General features: G+C 41.6%; 1 protein-coding gene across 19 annotated transcripts in view; it reads left to right on the plus strand.

Annotated features, from left to right (window-relative positions):
• Positions 1 to 22,989, plus strand: part of FREM1 (FRAS1 related extracellular matrix 1) — a 148,617-nt gene that overhangs the window by 42,545 nt on the left and 83,083 nt on the right. For 17 of the 19 annotated variants that reach the window (XR_006721686.2, XR_006721685.2, XM_045509960.2 and 14 more), the window contains 8 exons: positions 2,455 to 2,586; positions 4,696 to 5,040; positions 8,402 to 8,544; positions 13,054 to 13,250; positions 13,955 to 14,045; positions 15,494 to 15,661; positions 19,304 to 19,512; positions 21,849 to 21,942. Coding sequence is in view for 17 of the 19 variants with exons in the window: in XM_045509960.2 (XP_045365916.2) it covers positions 2,455 to 2,586; positions 4,696 to 5,040; positions 8,402 to 8,544; positions 13,054 to 13,250; positions 13,955 to 14,045; positions 15,494 to 15,661; positions 19,304 to 19,512; positions 21,849 to 21,942 (1,379 nt within the window). In the remaining 2 variants the exon portion in view is untranslated. The other 2 variants (XM_045509955.2, XM_074361552.1) reach the window with 2 other exon arrangements.

The following is a 22,989-nucleotide window of genomic DNA, read 5'->3' on the forward strand; positions in this document are numbered from 1 at the left end:
ATAAGCAGTGTTGGTAGGTTCAGTTAACACAGAAAATATCTGTGTCTGATTTAAATCCTCAGGTGGCAGCTTAAACGAATCACCTCTTATGCTTGTGTGTTTGTATGTGTGTGTGCTTGCAGATGGGTAACACACCACATGTATGTGTTTGTATGTATGTGGGTTTCAGTAGAGATGGACAAAATCAGTTGAGCAGCCTTGATTTATAATCTGCTTCTCTGTTCTATTCTACCTCTGTTTGAGGGATAATGAGAGAAAAGAAGGAATTGATAATCTAAAGTTTAGTCATAATCACATGTTAATTAGATTATTTCTTGAGCATAGAGACTTAATAACATGTGTATGTGTCACCTTTGAAACCTAGGCTTGTTAGAAGAGCTCCAAATCTGACTTTGGCTACAATGGACATCAGAATCCTTTTTAAAATAGAATTTTATTTATTATGAACTTAATATAAGTTCATCATTGGAAACTTGGAAAGCACAATAAATAGAATAAATAGTAATGCATAGGTAAAATAAATAAATAAAAATGGATGAATAAAAATCATTCATTACTCCACCATGAAAACATAACCACCATTAAGATCTTACTGTGTAAATTTCTAGGGTTATTGCTTGCTCTTCTGCCGCATCCCACGATGCCTTGTCCTGTGCTCGGCTGTGCACTCTTGGCTGCAAAACCCGTACTACCAGCCACAGAGATTCTTTATACATGCTTGTCCTCCCTCCCTCCTTCCTTCCCTGCCTCCCTTCCTTCTACCCATTCTCAGTTCTTCTCTGTCTCCCTCCCTTCCCCCTTCTTCCTCCCTCCCTTTCTCTTTTCTTTCCTTTTTCTTTCCTCTCCTCCCTCCCTTTCTCTCCCTCTGTCCATTTCCCTTTCTTTCTTTCTTTCTTTCTTTCTTTCTTTCTTTCTTTCTTTCTTTCTTCCTTCCTTCCTTCCTTCCTTCCTTTCTTCCTTCCTTCCTTCCTTCCTTCCTTCCTTCCTTCCTTCCTTCCTTCCTTCCTTCTCTCTCTCTCTTTCTTTCTCTTTCTCTCTTTTTCTCTCTCCCTTCATTTCTTCCTTCCTTCCATCTTTCAATATACTATACATCTCAGATTACATGCACTAACTCTGTACTGCAAACAAGAGTAAGGGTGACAAATTAAAATTTGGTGTGACGGAGCCGTTCATAGCTTTACAAGAAAACAAAGCTGATCGCTCAGTAGGGCTGATGTCTCCAGAAGGAGGTGGAACCAGTCTGTGAGGGAAGAGTCAGGGATGGGGTTGGGAAAGGGTGAACAATCTGCCTGTCAGCTCCTTCCATCTCTTGTCTCACCTTGGTCAGTTTGCCTCATTGGATGTTAACTTCCCACATGCCCAGGTTGTGTTACCTGACTCTTCTCAGCAGCCACTGCACAAACTCCTTGAGTCCCATGGTGTGAGACCTGGCCATGGTCACAAGGAAGGTCACACCACAACCTGGTCTTCACCCTTGCGGGCACTTGAGGGCAGCAGTATCAGACAATGAGCCAACGGTGGCAGCCCGAGCTTTACAACTGTGTGGGAACTGTGGGTACCCTCTTGGGACTGCCTCAGCTGGAAAGCAGGCAAATGGTCAATGTTAGGAGGCAGGGAAATCTGAGCACATTTGAGAGGAAGCATTAAAAATGGGTTCACCACTGCACTGTCTTTAAATTTTATCAATTTGTTTCTTTAAAAGGCTTTCCTCCTTTTCAAGAGTCTCTGCAACCTGCTGACCCCCAGCTCTGCTGGGTAATGGGAATGGCTCGTGATGCTACAGCTCTCTGTCTCTGACTGGAGTGTTCAGTCTGGAATCTGTGTTCCTGCTCTGAGTAGCATTTGCTCTCTCTCCCCAGATTCTCTCCAGCATGCTGGGTCCAAGGAGAAGTTTTATCTTTAATTTCTCTAGTTACAAAGGTCCCTTTCTTATTAGGGTCTAGACTAAAATACAGCCCCTACTACAGAGTGTCAGACACTTCCTGCCTAACATCATTAAACAGTCCCCTAGCTGAGTAGCTCTGTATTTGTATATTTAGCCACTTTAATTTTCTGTCCTGTGGGATACTTACGCTCTTATAATTTATATGTAAAAGCACTTTTGACTCTTTTGCCCACTTAAAATATATGAATGCTGCCTTTGAAAAACTCCTTGTGGACATTTCTGAACTGGAGACCACTGTGAATGTAACATCTGTTATTTCCTCCTAGTATTTATTTTTGGCATCATCATGCCTCTAAACGATATATCATAAGGAACCAGTTGTCAGATTGAGGTTAGTAGTACTAATAGTAAAAATATTACTCAAAAGCTAAATTCTAGTTTCTTAAGAAACTTTTGAAGATACAATTTTTAGCTAGTTTTGTGAGTGAAAATTCATTCATCTTGTGTTAAAGTGGGTATGTTGGCATATCATAGAACTTCCCAGGACACTTTTCTGCTTTCTCTTGCAGGTCTGAATCTCCTGGAGGGACAGTCTCGGGCCATCACTTGGGAGCAGTTTCAGATTGTCGACAATGATGGCATTCATGATGTCCAGCTGGTTACTGTGGGTGGCCTGCACCATGGGCAGCTTACCCTAAGAGGTGGAGGACCAGCTTTCTAACCTAGAGAAGAACCCAAGAAGTATTTTCTCCAAAAGCAAATCATATTTAACAGGATGTATATATAGCACCTCTTGCGCCCCATTTCTGAATGAATTATCATATTCTTAAAATCTGGAAATCTGGGAGCCATTGGCCTTTGTATTTGGATGCTCAAATCAATGGATGTCCATTTACGAGTGGTATTTTGTACTTGAGTCATCATTTAAATCTCAGTTTTGCTTTCTGGAGCCACGTAGGGCTCCTTCTAAATATACTCCTTAACTGATTATCTTATCTCAGTTCAAAGATAAATCATAGCCTTTTCATTTCTCTGCTTCAGAGAAATGCACTGAAAAATATAAAACTTACCTTTTTTAAAAAAAGAACTCTTTAGTAATAATTATGCTATTATGTTATTAGTAGCAGCTACCATAGTTTAAAAGAAATGAATTTATAGTTTTAATTATAATTGTAAGGGTGATAGTTAATAAGGTAATGGCCCTAATAAACATATCCATACTTAATGATAATATAGTCCATTCCTTGTAGTGAGCTCAGAGGATTTAATTCAATTATCCTCTTAGTTTGCCTAACTATAAAGTAGTAAGAGACCTCTTATTTATCATTATTTGTGATTAGGGAATTCTGAAATCAAAAATAAAATGATGAATTCTCTTACCTAATCCCAGGACAGTGGGAGTTTAGCTTAAGCCGGATGGATCAGTTAGGATGGGTGTTCAGCTGAATGTAAGGAAAACCCAACTACAGCAGCTTAAAAATTCAAGAGTTATTTTCTGCTTGTGACAAGTTGCCTAGAGGTAGGTATTCTGTATCCATGATACCAGCGGCTCTTTTCTGCTCTGCTGTTGGTCACAGGATGGTACCTACACCTCCAGGCTTCTAATCAGCACTAGAGAAAGGAAGGAAGAAAGAGAGAGAATAATAAAAAAAAAAAAAAGTTATGCCATCTAATTTTGCTCTATTTAACAACTTTCCCCAGGAGCCTGATACAAGGAAATTTAATTATATTTCTTAGGAAGTTAAATAATATTCCCTAAGTGCAGCAGAGTCTGGGAACTGAGTATTTTAAATGGTCATATTGCCATTCCAAATAAAGCCAGACTTCTAGTAGTGAGAAAGGAGCAGAGAGTGGCTGTTGGGCAAGTAACTCATAGTGTCCATTGTACTAATGTTTAATCCATAAAACTGCAGTGCTGTGGGGAGAGCATTTGGGCACCTGCCATCAGGAACTGTAATAGTTTGTGAAGAGGGAAGCAGTGCTTATCAATACGGTAGAAATGAGGTGGAGAGTCATAGCCCATAATGCCATCATGGTCTGGCTCAGAGGAGGTGGGAAAGAGTGCAAACATTTATTAAGCATTTACTTTGAGCCAGATATTGTGCGAAACATTCTACATACTTCATCTCATGTCCGATTTATGAAGCAGGGTACTATTATTATTCTCACTTTGCACATGAGACTTAGAGAAGTTGACTTGTCTGAATTCTAGAACATGGCCGAGCTGGGAGTTGAACCCAGGCCATTTGATACCAGAGATCTAGCTCTTGGTCGTTAAGCCAGTGATTCTCAAACTTGGCAAGCATTAGACTCCTGGAGAGCTTGATAAAATATAGGTTGCCGGGCCCCACCTCCAGAATTTCTGATCCACTAGGTGTGGGGTAGGGCCTGAGAACTTGCATTTGTAATGTTGCTGGTTCAGGACCACTCGTCTAAGACGTGCTGCCATGTAGGGTGATAGCAATGGGTTGAAGAGTAATTAAAACTTATAATAGGTATAGTATTGTTTGAGTTCTCCCATCCTTACAAGGCAGTATGAAGTAGGTGTTATTATTCCTTTTTTTATAGATGAGTCTCAAATAAATTAAATACCTTGTCCAAGTCCAACCAGGTAATAAGTTTTCCAGTCTGTATCCAAATCCATGTCTGTGGGGCCCCAAAGCCCACGAAACAATCTCCGATTTTTCCAGGGGAGGGAGGTACTGGCTGAACCACTTTCCTTAATGACCCCTCCTCCAGTGCTGCTCTCATTAACCTGCTGCCTCCACACCCCCTTTTTCATTCAGCTCCACCTCTGCTCTTTCCATCAGGGGGCAAGGGGTTTCTCTTCACTGTGGCTGATCTTCAGGCTGGAGTCGTTCGATATCACCATGACGACAGCGACTCCACCAAAGACTTTGTGGTCTTCAGGATATTCGATGGCCAGCACAGCATCCGACATAAGTTTCCCATCAACATCTTGCCCAAAGACGACAGTCCCCCGTTCCTCGTAACCAACGTTGTGATTGAACTGGAGGAGGGGCAGACCCTGCTGATCCAGGGTTCCATGCTGAGAGCTTCAGACATGGACTCCAGTGATGACTACATCTTCTTCAATGTCACAAAACCCCCACAGGCTGGAGACATCATGAAGAAGCCAGGGCCAGGACAGATAGGTAAGTCTCAGACAGCCAAGATCCATCCTGTGTTGAATAGAAGTGGCGAGAGTGGGTATCTTTGTCTTGTTTCTGATCTTAGAGGAAATGCTTTTAGTTTTTCACATTGAGTAAGATGTTAGCTGTGGGTTTGTCATGTATGGTCTTTATCAGGTTGAGGTATGTTCCCTCTATGTCCATTTTCTGGAGAGTTTTATCTGTTTAGATGTTGGAAGTTTATCAGATGCCTTTTCTGCATCTTTGAGATGATCATGTGATTTTTATCTTTCCTTTTGTTAATGTGATGTTCACATTGGTTGATTTGCATATATTGAGCCATTCTTGCGTCCCTGGGGTAAATCTCACTTGATCATGGTGTAGGATCCTTTTAATGTATGGTTGGATTCAGTTTGCTAATATTTTATTGAGGATTTCTACATCTATGTTCATCAGTGATATTGGCCTATAATTTTCTTTTTTTATGATATCTCTACCTGGTTTTAGTATCAGGGTGAGGCTGGTCTCATAAAATGAGTTTGGAATTGTTTCTTCCTCTGCATTTTTTTTGGAATAGTTTGAGAAGGATAGGTGTTAACTCTTCTCTAAATGTTTGGTAGAATTCACCTGTGAAGCCATCAGGTCCTGTACTTTTGTTTTTTGGGGAGTTTTTAAATTACTGATTCAATTTCATTACTAGTAATTGAGCTATTTGCATTTTCTATTTTTTCCTGCTTCATTCTTGTGAGATTGCACATTTCTAGGAATTTGCCCATTTCTTCTAGATTTCCCATTTTATTTGCATATAGTTCATAGTAGTCTCTTATGGTCCTTCGTATTTCTTGGTGTTGGTTGTAATGTCTTTTTCATTTCGATTTTATTGATTTGAGCCCTCTCTTTTTTTCTTGATGAGTTTGTCTGAAAGTTTATCAATTTTGTTATTATTTTCCTAAAAAGCAGCTCTTTGTTTCATTGATTTTTTTTTCTAATTTTTTTAGTCTCTGCTTGATTTATTTCTGCTCTGATCTTTATGATTTCTTTCCTTCTACTAACTTCGGGTTTTGTTTCTTCTTTCTCTAGTTCCTTTAAGTGTAAGGTTAGATTGTTTATTTGAGATTTTTCTTGTTTGCTCAAGTAAGCTTATAACTCTATAAACTTCCCTCTCAGAGTTGCTTTTGCTGTATCCTAGATTTTGTATCATTGTGTTTTCGTTTCCATTTGTTTCCAGGAGTTTAAAAATTTCCTCTTAGATTTCTTCAGTGATCCACTGGTTGTTTAGTAACATGTTGTTTAGCTTCCACATTTTTTTTTTTTTTTTTTTTGCAGTTTTTTCTTGTAATTAAGTTCTGGTCTCATATCATTGTGGTCAAAAAAGATACTTGATGTGATTTCAATTTTCTAAAGTTTACTGATGCTTGTTTTGTGGCCTAGCATGTGATCTTTCCTGGAAAATGTTCCATGTACACTCAGAAGTGGTCTTTTGTAGGTGCCCTATGTGTCCTAGAAGTGCACTCGCCTTTTGTCACCAGAACAACATGCTCTCGGTTCTCCCTTTGAGGGCTCTGTGAGTCTTTCCTTTGTGCCGGGCTGACCATGTGGGCAGTCTGGTAGGCTTGGTGGGCCCCTCATCCAGCTGGTTGCCTGATGCAGAGGCTGCTCGTTGCTGGTTGTTGTGACTGGGTTACGAGGCAGCTGACTGAGGAACTCCAGGGACCCTTCGGATTAGTGCTTGCTCCCTGGTGGGCAAAGTCAAGGTCCAGGGGCTCCTATTCCCTGCCCCCTGGTAGGTGAAGCCAGTGGCACACAAAGCGGGTCCTGGAGTCTGGTAGCAGTACCCAGGGGTCCCAGAGCTGGTGCTGGATCTCTGGTGGGTAAGACCAGTTCCTGACACAGTTGGGTGCAGGGTCCAGGGTGTCCTGAAGCCTGTGTTGCCTTGCTAGTGGGAGAGGAGGGGTGTGGCCCAGCTGGTTCCAATGCAGGGTCGGGCCTACTGGTGGGCAGGTAGGGTCCACAGGCTATGTAGCATGGTTTTCTTATGGTTCGTATCTGCCCCCTGGTGGGTGAGGCTTGTCTGGGGGCTACAGAAGGCTCCCTGGAGAGTGGGGCTGTGGCCTAGGGAATTGTGGGGCTGGCCCCCCCCCCCACGGTGGGGAAAACTGGTTCCTGGGTTCTCTGGTGGGTAGGGCCATGCCCAGAATGGGCTGCGGGCTCAGCAGGTCTTAAGGCAGCCTGTGTGCTGATTGTGAGGCTGTGTCCCCACCCAGTGCATTACTTGGCCTCAGGCATCTCAGTGCTGGTGCTTACAGGCCTGTTGGCTGGGGCAGGGCTGGGTCCTGGCCCTAATCAGGTAGAGGGAAGATTTCACGATGGTGCTTGCCAGAGCCAGTGTCCACATGGTAGAATGAACTCCCCAGAATGGATGCCACCAGTGTCTGTGTCCTCAGGGTGAGCTGCGATTGTCTTCTGTCTCTCCAGGAGACTCTCCAAGATCAGCAGGCAGGTCTGATCCAGGCTCCTGTCAAATAACTGCTTCTTCCCTGGGTCCTGGAATACGTGAGATTTTTTGTGTGCCCTTTAGGAGTGAAGTCTCTGTTTCCCCCAGGCCTCTGGGACTCCTGAAAATAGCCTCACTGGCCTTCAAAGTCAAATGCTCTGGGGCTCTTCTTCCCGGTGCAGGACCCCCAGGCTGGGGATCCCAGCATGGGACTTGGACCCGTCGCTCCTGTGGGAGAGCCTCTGCAGCTGCAATTACTCTCCCATTCGTGCATCGCACACCGGGGGTATGGGACTGACTACATTGCAACCCAGCCCTTCCTACCCATCTTATTTCCTTCTTATGTCTTTAGTTGTAGATCTTTTCTGGTAGGTCCTGGTCTTATTTGTTGGTTGTTCTGCAAATAGTTGTATTTGTGACATGTCTGTGAGAGGAGGTGAGCTCCAGGTCTCTGTGTTCCACATCTTGGCTGATCAATGTTTCTTGAAAATATTTTTCTAATGCCAATTTTCTATATAGCAAGACAGATTTTTTAATTACTTAAAAGCTTTGATAAAAAGCATTTAATATAGATTCCTTGAACAAACTACTATAGATAAAATAGATAAGCAACAAGATTTACTGTACAGCACAGGGAACTATGTTCAATATCTTGTAATAATCTATAATGGAAAATAATTTGGAAATATATGTATAACTGAGTAACTCTGCTGTATGCCTGAAAGTAACACAATATTTAAATCAGCTGTACTTAAATTAAAAAAAAAAGATTCCTTGGGTATATACAATGTACTAAGCAGGGAGTACTTTTGAAGATAAATCCAATATTAATATACCGCAATACCTGGCAGGCTGTTAATAAAAGTGTGTGGTGTTTTGTGGACCCCATAGGCTATCCTGTCCCTGGCTTCCTTCAGAGGGACCTGTTCAATGGCATCATTTACTATCGTCACTTTGGTGGAGAGATCTTTGAAGATTCATTTGAATTTGTCCTGGGGGACAGCCATGAACCTCCGAATCTCTCAGTGCCACAGGTAAGAGTCTACCTCTGAACACTTTCCCAAAGTCTTGTGCACAGATACCAATTCTGGAAGATGTTATTAGAAACTACATGAGAACAGATTTCAAAGTTTGAGGAGCAATGGATTAAGCAAAATTAAGTCAGTTTCTCTGCAACGTAACTGCTCCATCATTTACTTTTCCAAAGAGTTATGCAAATTTCCATGTGTGCAATGTTTCCAGGATTATTTAACCCGGGGACCCTTTTATACAGAGCATTTCTGAAAATTTGCTCGCTTCATAACACTTAGGAAAAAACACTGACTTTTTTATGTTTAGTGGTTTAAATTACAGGCTCTGTAGTTAGACTGCCTATGTTTTTCTCTTGTCCTTGACATTAACTGACTTGTGCCTCAGTTTCTTCACCTGTAAAACAGGTAAAACAACTTCCTTAAAGAGTGATTGTGAGGGTGAGTGACTTAATACATAAAAAGTACTGAGAACTTTATAGCACATAGTAAGTGCTCATGAATATAACTATTTATTATTGCTTTTGAAGAACACAGTTTTACTACCACTCAAGGATATTATTTAAACATAGAATACAAAAATAGGTAAGGAACCACCGTCCTATAAAAATGACAGAAAAGTAAGAGTCTGAACAACCATAAAGGGGTAGATTCCTTGCAAGGAGAGGATGATTGGTGGTAGGGACAGAAAAAAGACATCTGAAAATAAATGTCACCCACCATATATCGTTCTTTCTACTAGGCATTTAAAACCTATTATCTTGGAAGTTAGCATGTTTGGGGATCAAAGCAAATTTTGAACCTGTTTTAGAATGACTAAAGCATGTGTCCCTATTGGCTATATAATATCATCTCATATTGTCGTGGTCACTGATGTTAGCCAATGCATAGATGGTGAGCTATTCATCTGTTTGCCAAGACAAAGGTAGCAAAAGAGGGTGATCAGGAAGAATGATGTTGGGAGCCCAGAAACTGAAGGAATTAGGTGATTCCTGTTAAGAGGGAATGGAAAATGAATGAGAAAATTCTCAAATCATTTGTTTGACAAAAAAAAAAAAAAAAATCAATTCCTTTACAAATAGCAGCCTCTTCTTTTCATCAGTGTATATAATTATGCCATTTCTAGATTAGATTTTTGCTTGAGACCTTAGTTGACTTGATAACCCAAAATGGATACTAGTAATAGGATTTATTTCTAAATCTTCTGTTGTATCCATTCAAACTGAGCTGTATTTCTGACTAGAATACTGTATCACTTTTAGCAAATTCTAGGTCTTTTTAAAAACAGAAAACTTAGGACATCTTTTTACTTTTCTGCTGTTGTATGCTTTATGGTTCATATTTTTCATACCCAGAAATACAGATGTCCGTTCCCTCTATAATAAAGACCACAGTAATGAAAACTTTATTGAAACAGAATTATTTTAAAATCTTGGCACAGAAATCAGACTATATTCTACAGAATATCTGAACAGAAGGTGGAGTGGGCTAAACTAGCATCGGGTATCATTCCTGGGGGTGAGAAACAGCACTGGATAATCTCAAAGGAAGATGCAAAAGAAGGAATCAGGCAGGAATCAAAGCTCAGGGCAGAGAAGGGGTCCAGAACCCAGGTCTACAAGAAAGGCTTCCTCCAGCCAGTGGAATATCATAGGGTGAGCCGGATGCTCATGGTCACCGTTAGTCATTGTTACTTCACAGGCTGATTTGTCACTTTATGTTGTGACTCCCTCCAAATCCGTCTGCGGGTGCTTGTGGCCGTAAGTAGACTGGAGGCATGCAGGGGAAGCCAGCAAGCAAGAGCCCAGGGAGTGGGACGGGCGCTACTTTTCCTCTGCCTGGGATGGGTATTTAATTAGGTTTTTTTTTTTTTTTTTTTTTTTTTAACAACCACGTTTCAGTAAAATGAGAATACTTTATTTCTCGATGGAGTTTGTTAAAATAGGATTTTTTTTTTCACCCACAGAACACACACATAGTAATTATTGGAACATGCATAAATATGTAAAGACACATCAACTTAGGCGATCATAACGCATGTTGAAAAATGTGCCCAGCAAGAATTACTACTGGGGTATGAAAAAGCCTGCTTGTACATTCTTCTTATACAAAGAACACATTGGAGAGTAAATTAGCATAGAAAATGGTCTCTTTGAAGGCACAGTAACTATTGTTTCCTTATTAAATCCAGTTTTGCGATGAAGGGGAACCTCACTGATTCACACCATGCCTGGTAGGTCCCAGAGAGAATTTCTGAACTTTGTAGATTAGCAAAAAACTATAATTGGAAAAAGAAATCCTGACACAGATTCCAGGAGACTAGAGAAATGACTGCCATTGTGTTCCTTATTTTGACAACTGGCTTTAGTTTTTAATTATTGAAATGCTTCATAATGGAGTTGTATATATGCTGTATGCTTTTGTAAAAGTAGCGAAGAATGAAGACAGGGAATTAATTTATTGAGCACCTACTACCGGGTACTACTCATTGTGCTATTAGCTATCTCATTTGATCCTGACAACACTTCACTGTAATAGCTGTCATTACCATTCCCAATGTACAGAGAGAAAAACAGAGCCCCAGAGGGGTCAGTGATTTGCCCCAGGCAGCAGAGCTTGTCGGTGGCCGAGCTGATGTTCCAGTCTTTCCTGTATCATAGCCAGAGCTTAACCATGTTTGAGTTTCTGCCGTGTGTTAATTTAAAAAAGAATTCTCTTCATTTTCAAATTGGGTATTGGGAACATCTTTATCTTAGAAAAACTGGCATTGCTGATCTGTGCTTCAGTGACAGTATGAAAATAAATCAAAGCCAGAGTAAGAATACTTTCACGCATCAGGTGTACAGAGACTCACGATGCCAAGCCAGTGTACTGTTTCAAGAGAGAGGAATTGTTTTCTCAGAATCATTTGTGGATTATTGTAAAAAGAAATAAATGTGATGGTAAAACCTGTTTGGTAAAGCGTCTGTGTCCCCTTGCAAGATCCAAACCTGTGAATGTTTGAAAAAATTCTTAGAATCACAAATAGGGCATGTTGACTCATTCAGTTACCAAATGCCGACAAAGAGCCTCCTACCTACAAAATACTATGCCGGATATGGTGCAGCTACAGAAATGAACAAAATATTTATTGAGCATGTACTATGTGCCAGACATTTTTATATACATGGTGATATTTCGATCCTTAGAAAATTCTGTTAGATCGTTGATATTATGCTTAATTTACAAATAAGAAAACTGAAGTTTAAAAAAGTGGAGTGACTTGTTGAAGATCAATAACTACTTGGTGGTAGACTCAGGACTTGAACTGTATGTTCACTGCCAAATTCCCTGTGGTTTGCACCATACTCTGACCCTCCTGACTTAGGGAACTTTCGATCGAGGAGAAACTGACATATAAACTACTAAGTAATAATACAAGACCATGAAATAGTGATGTTTGCCTAGGGATAAGCAAAATTCAGGAGCAATTAATTCCAACTGAGAAACTGAAGAACATATCAAGAGCAGCCTTCAAGGGTAAGAAAGACTCAGGTTGTGGGAAAAAGCAGGAGATAAGCACTCCAGACTGAAGGAGCAGCGTGATCCGAAGCACAGAGGCATGTTTGGGGTCTGGGACTGGGTCCGCTGAGGGTAGCCAGGGTGCTGGGCATGTGTTGAAAGGAAGTAAGAGATAAAGTTGAAAAGTAGGGTGTGTCTGTACTGTGAAGGGTCTTGAATACCATGCTAAGAAATTTGAATAATTCTATCCCTCCTGGGTGATGGTTTAAGAGAAAGTAACTTGATTTGACTTGTATTTCTTAAAAAATAACACCGGAAGGGGCAGGGTGTCGCTCAGTGATAGAGGGCATGCTCAGCATGCACCAGGTCCTGGGTTCAATTCCAGTACCCCCCTTTTAAAAAAAAATAACACTACAGGTATGAAAAGTCAATTTAGTTAGTGGAGTTAGGGCTGATGAAAAGCTGCTGAGACAATGTAAGGAAGAAATTATGAGAGCTGGAGTGAGGCCAGGAGCAGGGGGAATGACAGCTGGGGAGGGAGTGGAGTGCGGTCACTGTTTAGAAAATTTTCTAAGTACAAACTCTGGGACTTGGCGAGGTGTTGTACGTGGGTAGAGAAAGAGGAACCAAAAGTTCTGTCAGGGTTTCCAGGATCTTTGACTGAGGAGAGGGAGGTAGAGGAACCACAGGTTGTTGGAGAAGGGGAGATGCAGAAATAAAACCAGGAACATACTTCGTGTATCACATCCCCCTTCAGTAGCACTCTGACTGCATGAACTACAACTGTGACAATTATGTTCTTAAACTAAAATGAAAAATGGGTGGAGAATGTTCCATTTTTAGCTCATGGTCTTAATAGCTCCTGAATTATTTCAGTAGAAGTATTTTTAAATGGCAGTTTTTGAAAATCATCTTAACTGTGACTGGATGCCGGTGGGGGTGCTTTTTCTTGGTGGTTTTGTTTTGTTTTGTTTTTGATATTTCAAATTAATGGTACAGATAATTTCTTTCCAGGTAGTAACAATCCATATCACTCCGGTGGATGACCAGCTTCCAAAAGAGGCTCCTGGAGTTTCTCGGCATTTGGTTGTCAAGGAAACCGAGGTGGCCTACATAACTAAGAAGCATCTACATTTTGTAGATCTGGAATCACATGACAGGGAGCTGCTCTACACAATTACAACGCCTCCATTTTTCCCCTTCAGCCACAGGTACCTCTATGAAAAGTCATCACCTGGGCAATTAGTTGAGGGCTGGGATCCAGGATTGAATCGAAAGTGTCAAAATATAATACTGTACTGTGGTTTGGTTGCTTTCTTGGTCAGACATGAACTTATGGTCAATTCAGCATTTATTCTAATCTCAAACTTATCTCACACATCACTTCAGAAGCTGTATTAATTGCTAAGTGACAAGCAGCTTGCAGTGTCTTCAACTCAGGAAGGCTTAAAACAGTCTTTAATCCCCTTTTCTAAACAGAATGTGTGTGTTTTTTTAATTTTAGCGAAACTTATTGAGTCTTCATAACATTTATAGATATTGCAGGCCACAAAATGGTCATATTCTATGATTCCAATCCAGAAGATGGCATGAATATATGATAATGAGGAAACATTTTTGGGGGGGGTGTCTAACTACATCTCACTGTAGTTAGATTCCCTTCCATGATGTCAGCGTAGAAATGTTGTACATACTTTTTGTGGTCATGATGAGAATAGCATTGACGATACTAGACTTAAAGTTAGAACCACCCCACCACCCCCTCCCTGATATAAAGAGAGAATATAAAAATGGAACATTTGAGTTCTTCCTACACTGAACTCTTTTAGCTTTAGAAAATTTGGTTGTGGGCTATTTGATTTAATTTTTCTTACCTGGAAAATGAGCTGATGTGTTCTCTTATGTTTTTCATTAGACACCTGGATGCTGGAAAATTATTTATGGTGGACAGCCTACCAAAGCTAATCAAAAATCCTGCAGCTCCTGGGTTGAAGTCATTCAGTCAGGTAGGATGCTATGCTCAAATGTTGAGAAACATGATGGAAGTGTTCTCTGAGAAGGTATGGCACCCTAGCACTGCTGTCAAGAATATTGGCCTTTGACACCTGTCGCAGGCAGCAAATACTTGATGTCTGTATTCTTTCCGCTTCCACATTTCCATTAAACACATGACATCTATTTGAAAATGCTTAAACTGGATATGATTGCAGAATATTGTTAAAGGTCAACACAGCCTTTTGCATTGATTTAGGTAGCCCAGCATCTGACAAAGCTAATGTGTTTTCTAGAACAATCACAGAGAAAGAGTTTTTTGTATGTTTTTTTTTTTAAAGCAAACTTGTCTAAGCCTCTTGCTAGAGAAAGATGATCTGGGTTAGGGCTCTGATTTAGGGACGTGGTGCATATATTTTTATTCCATCAAATTCGATTTACCCAGAGTCCTACTGTGCTACCGTCCTAGGGCTGCCATAGCAAAGTACTAGGTAGCTTAAAAGGACCAAGACATATTGTCTCACAGTTCTGGAGGCTAGAAGTCTGAACTCAAGGTGTTAGCAGGGCCGCCATCCTCCAAAACCCTGTTGGGGAGTCTTACCTCTTCACAGCGTGTAGTGGTTTGCCAGCACTCTGACATTCCTTGCCTGGTAGACCACCACTCCACTCTCTGCCTCTGTCACCCCATGGCTGTGTTCGCCCTGTGTCTCTCTCTTCTTATAAGGACACAAGTTGAACTGGATTAAGGCCCTCCACCCCACTCCAGTGTGGCCTCACCTTGACTTTACTAATCACATCTGCAATAGCTCTATTTCCAAGTGAAGTCATGTGCAGGGGTGCTGGGGGTTAGGACTTCAACACATCCTTTTTTGTGGGGGACACAATTCAACCCACAGTATCTACTGCCTTCCAAGATCCTTCATTAGCCCTCTTCCTACTCCTGTGGCCTCCACTCCGAAGACCCCACTGGGGTCACAGTAATGGTGAAGGGTGCTCACGCAATAGCTACCCCTGTGGTTTAAGGTGAATTATGCTGAATCTCACTGTAGTTGGAGGTTTAAATGAGTATGTCAACCCATGTGCTAAGTACTATTATTTTATTATTTTTTTTTCATTTTATGTAGGTAAGGACACGGAGGCCTCTCAAGTTTGAGTAGCTTGCCCAATATCATACCACTACTTTATGGTGGAGCTGGGTTGAAATTCAAGTCTCCCATCTTTTATAGAGTTGCCTGGCGTCAAGCCCTTGACATAGTTACCTAATTTCTCTTGTTCTTTTCCCACCGGACTTTAGAAAATGCCATTTGTAAGATAGAGCTTTTTAGAATCTTCAGAGTGATGATGGTGGCATTGACAGCGTTCCACATGCATTAACATGGCGGGTCCCTTTAGACCTCGGTCTCTAGAAGTCCCTGGTCCTTGCACACCGGCGCCCACACGGCCCTGTTGGTTTGCTCTGCAGCACGCTGTGAACTATATGAAAGTTGCCTACATGCCTCCCACGCAAGACATAGGCCCCCGTCCCCGACACGCCCAGGTTGCCTTTTCCGTCAGTAACCAGCGCGGCGGCGCTTTGTACGGCATCTGCTTTAACATCACGATTCTCCCGGTGGACAATCAGGCCCCTGAGGTACGTATGAAAGTTGGTATGAGACGTGGAAAGGAGGGAAGACCTAAGGAAAGGAAGATTTTTTAAGACTTATTCGAAATGCTACCTTTTCTTTAGGCTGTTTCCAAGAACTTGTTTATTTTCCAGCTACAGCGTAGGGAAAAAAAGGGGGGTGGGGGGGCATCCTTCACCTCCCATGGGACTTTCTATCTAAAAGGTGGTATTTTCCAGTTGCTAGATTTGGCATTATTTTCAAAGCTTTATCAAAATCTCTTTCATTTCCTTTCCTTTCTGCTGAGTTTCACCTGTTGATCAGGGGAAGGGGATTAAATTAGGAGTCTCTTAGCAACCAGCTGGGCTCGCTTGCTTGCTCTCCCCGCAGGCCAGCTATGCTGCTCCGTAATCTAAATAAGCTCTTTAATTTTCCAAAATGAGTTAAGCCAGGCCCTTGCATCCTATCCTGTTCCCCTCCTCAATGTTTGTATAAGCTTGAAAGCCCTCGGGTCTCTCATTAAAACCAAAGTACAAAGGCGGTGCTACCTCGTGTGTCTTACCTGCGAGGCTGGGATTCATCCCAAGAATTTGTTCCACACCCGCCCCCGCCGGCTCCCCATGAGAGTGCTAAAGGTAACTAACGTGGCTATTCCTAGGCTTGCTTTTTCCCCTCCACAGCGGAAAGACAAAGTGTGATTACCCATTCATTAGGACCCGGAGGGGACTAGAACTAACACACGTCTCATCCCTAAGGAATGAGCCACCTTCCCAGGTCCCCGCCTGGAACACAGCCCGGAGAGCACCAATGTTCCCGTTCCTGCTCACTCCTCACCATCTCTGCGCTTACTGAGAGTCGTGGGGCAGGGGTCTCACCCCGAGGGGCCAAGGAAGGGGCTTACCCAACCCACGGAGCTGTTCTGATGTATCTAACCAATATTTTAAAATAATGAGTGGCCAACACTAAAACATCGGGAGGTTTCGGATCCAGTCTGGATTTCTGGCTTCTCTTGAAAATTGGGAAGCTCTGGCAACACCGAGCCGATATACCCCTGCCCCCCAACCCCCTGCCGCAGTTGGACAGGGCACGTTCTCCAGTCACCAAAGTCCCCCCGCCCCCAACTCATAACACTCATTTACGTCACTGGCTTACAATTTTGGGTAGAAGAGGGGCCCAAGAACTCACACAAAAGAATCTAAGCTCTGTTCTCCGCCTCCTTCCCTGTTAGGGACCAGATCGCATTCTCTGTAGAAAAAATAGTTTAGAATGTCTGTTAATTTGATTAGATTTTATTCAGACCTTCCTTTTCTGTATATGAGCTACATGTCGTGAAATAGACCAGCATCTGAAAAAGCTAACGTGTCTTCTAGAACAATCACAGAGAAAGAGTGTTTGGTGGTGGTGGTGGTGTTTTTAGTGCAAATTTGTCTAAGCCTCTTGCTAGAGAGAGATGATCTGTGGAAAAAGCCAGACAGGGTGAAGTGAACTGTTTCCTCCATCACTGGAAGGTAGATGGAATAGCTAGGACCTGAGGCTTAAGTGGCCTAGTGGTTTCTGTCTTTTTTCTACAGTGTGTGGGACAAATGAAACAGTGCCTTAGAGAACTGAGAACAGTCGAAATAAAATTAAATAAATTGCTTCAGTGAAACTGGTCAGGAGTGCGGTTGCCTGGAGTGAAATATTCACAGAGAGCTGGGCTGAGTGATAACCACTAGGCGATCTGGGCGCCACGCTAACCTCAAGTTCCAGAAACGGAAGCCCTGGGTTCAGGCAGGGACTGGGAAGTGAATGATTGATGGATGGGAGCAAATTAGCCTTATGCTTTTAGTTTTTGAAAGTTGTCCTAAGATACACGTGTATTTAAAAATCATCTAGGGGCCAAGTGTATTTCTTGGAACTTAGCCTCGTGGGCTATCATTGATGTCACTCAGGACAACATGAGGCCAGCAGACGTGCAGTGTGTCTCGGTGATAGTGCTCCTCTCTAAGTAAGAGCTCCCTTTCTTTCTTTCTCCTACAAACAGTGAAAAGGTAGGTTTGGTAAAATGAGAGTTTGGTACTGGGAAGGATGAGAGTGAGAGGTGGGGGAGAAAAGGCTCTTTATGTTTTCCTTTGCTGGTGGAAGTAGTTTATTAAAGAATACGAGGCAGCTGTCCCAGCGAGGTTGGCTTCATCATTTTCATGATTCAAAGGGCTGCCCTGGGCTGGGTGTGCTCTGCTGGATGGGGAGATGGTGCTGGGCTCAGAGTGGAGGCTGTGATTTCTGGTTCATTTCCTTTTCTATGCCTGTTTCTCGGCCCTCCCTCTTTACCAGCTCTTTCCTTGGGACACGCTCTTCTTTCTGGGAGCAGCAGCTGCTCTGGAAGGAGTTGCTGCTTCCTTGGACAGCACTGTGTCCTCACATTGGCAGGACACTCACCGCAGACCGTCCGTACGGGCCTTCACAGCTTATGATTTGGTTCCTCAACTGTCTCTGCTTGTTTTTGCTTCTGTGTAGTAATAAAAAGTGGGGAAAATGATATATTAAACAAAGATAGTAGATTTTCTTACTGTAGGGTCTCAGAGCATTGAATATGCTCACGAGTCTTATAAAATCTCCAAGGTGTCACATTGTATGTGACTATTTTCTTTTATATTTTTTTAAATTGAGGTATAGTCAGTTTACACTGTGTCAGTTTCCAGATACAGCATAATGTTTCAGTCATATATATATACACACACACATATATATTCATTTCCATATTCTTTTTTATTATAGGTTACTACAAGATATTGAATATAGTTCCCTGTGCTGTACAGAAGAAACTTGTTGTTTATCTATTTTATATATAGTAATTAGTATTTGCAAATCTCGAGCTCCCAATTTATCCCTTCCCACCCCACCCGCTTTCCCACCAGTAACCATAAGATTCTTTACCATGGTGTATGCGACTATTTTCTAGACGTGTTTGACCATGGAACGCTTCTTGCCAACTCCCAATGTGTGATAAAATATCCCAAACCTTCATACTTACTTTTTACTTTCAAACAGATCTTTAGTTGTTTGAGCAGTGAGTTTTCCTATTGTAGAAAATTATCTTTATGGCTTTAATATTTCAGTCTCATGTTTGAATAAATCTGTTTCCTATGGAATCTTCAATTTCCAGCCTTCAATTTCCCTCTTCCGCTTCTGTCTCACCACCCTGACACTTAAAAGCTCCAATCAATCTCCCAAGTCTTGAGGAATTTTTAGGGTGAAGAAAAGAGATGGAGTCTTTAGGGGAATTCGATACAGGTTTCATTCATTTTGTAGAGTAAGGTAAGACTATGTCAGGCAATAGTAGGTGTGGACATGATGGTGAATGTTACTATTTTCTCAGTTTAGCACCACTGATGGTAAATTTGATTGCTGCTTCTACTGCACTGGGTCTGAGATCAATGAAGTGTAGATACTTTCAGGTTTCTAGATCTGCCTTGTTCTTTGTGTACATTGATGCTTAGAATTGGAAGCATTTAGTTAAAAATATTTTCCAGCCAAGATGTTCAGCTATGGACTTGTCCCCGTCAGCATTTTCTTGAAAAATTGATTGACATGTGAAGACGATACTAGAAGTTTTCTATTGATTTAATGAGCTCTGTCTTCAGGTATACTTCATAGCACAACGATTTAAATGTTTCCTTCCTTCTTTCTAGGTATTTACCAACCCTCTAAGAGTGGCTGAGGGAGGTCAGTGTGTCATCAGCACAGAGCACATCCTGGTTTCCGACGTGGACACCAAACTGGACAACATTCGCCTCTCCCTGCAGAGACAGCCTCGGCATGGAAGGGTGGAACTGAATGGACTTCCTCTAAACACAGGGGCCACATTTTCTTGGGGAGATCTCCAATCCTTAAAAGTTAGGTCAGAATATTTCCTGGCTTCTTTGTCTTCCGTGCTCTGGCTCCCATCTGAATCAATTGTGAGGCACTGTAAGAAGTTTGTCTGATTCTTTCAGGGATACCAACATGCCACTTGGGATTTTCAAGGGTCAGTTGAAAACTAGAAATGACACACCTTTCATTTTCCCTCCAGACATTTTGTTTCCCTCTGGCTTGCTGTACCAGTGGGAATGACTTAATGAAAATTTAAACAACAAAAATTTAATTACCACGAATATAAAATTTGCTGCATCTGCACATATCACAGGAGGTAGCAGTCAACCTGGACGAATATAGTCTGAAATAATCGATAAGGCTAATCTGCATAATTGAACTCGCCTGTAAGAAAAGCCAGTTTTATAACCCTGGGGACTGTGGAATAGAATTCTGTTGATCGATGTCTTTAGTATAAATTTTTATTTCATTCTACTTGGAGGGGGATTTGTGGGCAAACAAGTAGGGTAGTTTGGGGAGACAGGACATGGACTTGTCCTTGGGTCTCTTACAGTCAGGAATGGAGTAACCCCTGCCTCATGGTCCTACAGTAGTTCCTATCACCGTGAAGACGGTCATTTCTTCTCCTCAATGGAGCTATGTAAGAAACCTTTCTATAAGATCTAGTAAAACACCTTCTCTGTGAAATAATGTAAGGTACTCAGGTAGACAAACATACTGGTTAATTTCTCACTTATATAAGTTCAAATTATAAATAGGAATTTTGGGCTTTTTTATAAAGTGTAGTAGAAGGGATTAGGTATTAAATGCTTAACTCCACATTTGAAAGTTGACTAGGAAGAGGAATTTGTGTACAGAAAGACTATTTTCATCCAACAGACTCGCTATACTGCTTTATTTACAGCCTTTTCACTACTCTTATCCTCATTAAAAGTTCCCTTTTTTCAAGATCTCAGCTCTTACATTCATGTTAGAAAGAGAACTCTGTTTAGGTAATTCTTCCTAGGGAGTGAATGATGGATAGAAAAAGAAAATGCCAGTATTTGCCAGCACATATAGGTCAAGCATTCTTCTAGACGCTTGCAATTTTTTTTTCATTTAAACTTCACAGCAACCAGCCTGACAAGGTAGATGGCTCTGTTCTCATGTTAGAGTTGAATTAACTAAGGCGCCAAGAGGTTGAGGTCACCCAGCTGGTATATGGAGGAGCCTGGTTTTGAAAGAATTTCTAACTCTACAGCCATGCCTTTGGATGTGTGCTCCTAGACCTACTTGGCCCCTCTAGGGATATTAACACGGTGAAATAGAGTGATCACATTACGACATCTATTTTTGATGAAAATATCGGGGAGCATGACAAAATAAAGTGCAGGGAGCAGTGTCGGGAGGGAAAGGGAGTAGGAGGTGTGCTTTCTCCGCCACTGGAAGCAGATCCCAGACTTGAATCCCTAGCCAGTGTATGTGTGAGTCTCATCCTGAGTAAAATACCTTTTAACCCTGGAATTATTTCACATATAAATGCTATATATGTTCAATATACTACACTATTTTTAATACAACTTTTAATTTCATTTGCTAGAACTTACTTCCATAACCGAGTACCTTGAATACATTGTTGATAAGCTAAAACTCTGGCTCAACTCAACAGCTGTTTAGAACTTACTGCATATCACTACCGTGGGCTGGAGAGTAAATGGAAAGTCTGGAATTAGACAATTCCTTTAAGAAACTTGACCAAGAATGAAAAGAAAATAGGGCCTAGGCTAGACCAAGAAAAAATATTTTTAGGACTGGGGAGATTCATGAATCTTTATACATTGAGAGGAAAAGAGCTGGTAAATGGGAAAGGGAAAATGGTGGGAGAGAGGCAATGAACAATCTGTAGATAAAGTTTTAGGGAAGAGCTGAATAGGTCCAGAGCACAGGCAGGAGGATTAGCCTTCAAAGTGGTGGGGGGGGGGGGGGACGGAAACTCACTGAAATCCACGCAGCGTCCCATTTTCACCTGCCTATCGCTCAGTCTCGGTGTCCCCTTGGCCCCAGGCAGTGTTTTCTCTAAGTACGTAAAGCTACACCAGTTGATTCCCATTGTTACAATGACAGCTCAAAGGGCTACTTTTTGATCTGGGGACAAATTATGAGTGCACAGGACACATTTTTCCAGGGTGGAGTAGTTTCACATTCAGAGATACTTCAGCAGTTAAATATGTGACTTCATGATTATGCTGGGTTTTTTTTTGTTGTTGTTGTTACTATTTACTTATTGAACATATGGCCCAAACCATGGAAAAGCTCTTGTGACGGGAATCTCAGTGCAGCTTCACAGTGGCCTTGAGAGACTAGTGACAACTGTCGTCCCCACAGGTATCAGCATGATGGATCTGAGGTACTGCAGGATGACATGCTCTTGGAGGTCACAGATGGCACAAACCCAGCAGAATGTGTGCTGTACGTAGAGGTACGTAGAAAGGTTCCTCCCTGGTTCATATAGAAATGGGGTTTCCGGTTTGGAAGCCCCTTAGGGTCTCTCTGATAGAAATTGAAACACACAGACTCCAAAGCAAGAAGATGCCTGCTTATGTCTTTGAGTGTGTCGGGACAGGCAGCAGAGAGCAAAGTTATACTGGTGGAATGGGCATACTGGTTTCTCACTCCAGTCCATTTAAAGGTAGACCTACTCTGATCTCAAACCCAGAGCCTTAATTTAAGGCTGTGAATTCCTGTACTGTATGCCGTTGCCCTGAGATGATCATTTTTCCCATTTTGACAAATGAAGGAAAATCTGCACATAAAGGCTGAGTACGTGCTCAAAGTCCAGGTGGGAACCTCGAGTTTCTTTGTTGAGTGACCACCCAAGTCCACAAGCATAACTCATAGGATTTGCAGGTATTTTTTTTTTGTTGTTGGTAATTTAGGAATGTCTGCAGAAGACTTATCATGCTTCTTGAGACCCACTAATTATTTTTACAGTAACAAATTCTATTTCTGTTTGAATTTTATCAGATCTTTATGATGTAAAATTATTATTAGTAGTAATAATGTGTTTGTAAGATATTTTATAATTAATAAGAATTATTGATAATTAGTATTTTTTAATTAATAATAATAATTAAAAACGATCACATCCATATAGTGTTTTAAGAAATAAACAGAGAGGGAATGGTTACCACTTTATAGCAAAGGAAACTTAGGTCCGAGAAGGCTCAATAACTTGTCCGAAACCATTAGCTTGACTGTGTGGACCTGGCTGGCATCTCCGCTCTGGTACCTAGGCCAGCGTTCCGTCCTCCTCACCATGGCCACTGTTCTAAACTACCAGGTGACTGTAACTATCACTCTTGCTAAAATTTCTGCATGTTTATTCATGCCAGTCACCACCTGGAGACCCTTCCTTCCATTTTTCCACTTAATTCTTATGCCAGCCTTATATCTACATGAAAAGCAGTTATATTATTTCAGCTTCAAAAAGGAGACTTTCCTTCACTGGCAGACTTGTACATATAGA

Source organism: Camelus bactrianus, chromosome 4, assembly GCF_048773025.1.
Source record: "Camelus bactrianus isolate YW-2024 breed Bactrian camel chromosome 4, ASM4877302v1, whole genome shotgun sequence".
NCBI classification, from domain to species: Eukaryota; Metazoa; Chordata; class Mammalia; order Artiodactyla; family Camelidae; genus Camelus; species Camelus bactrianus.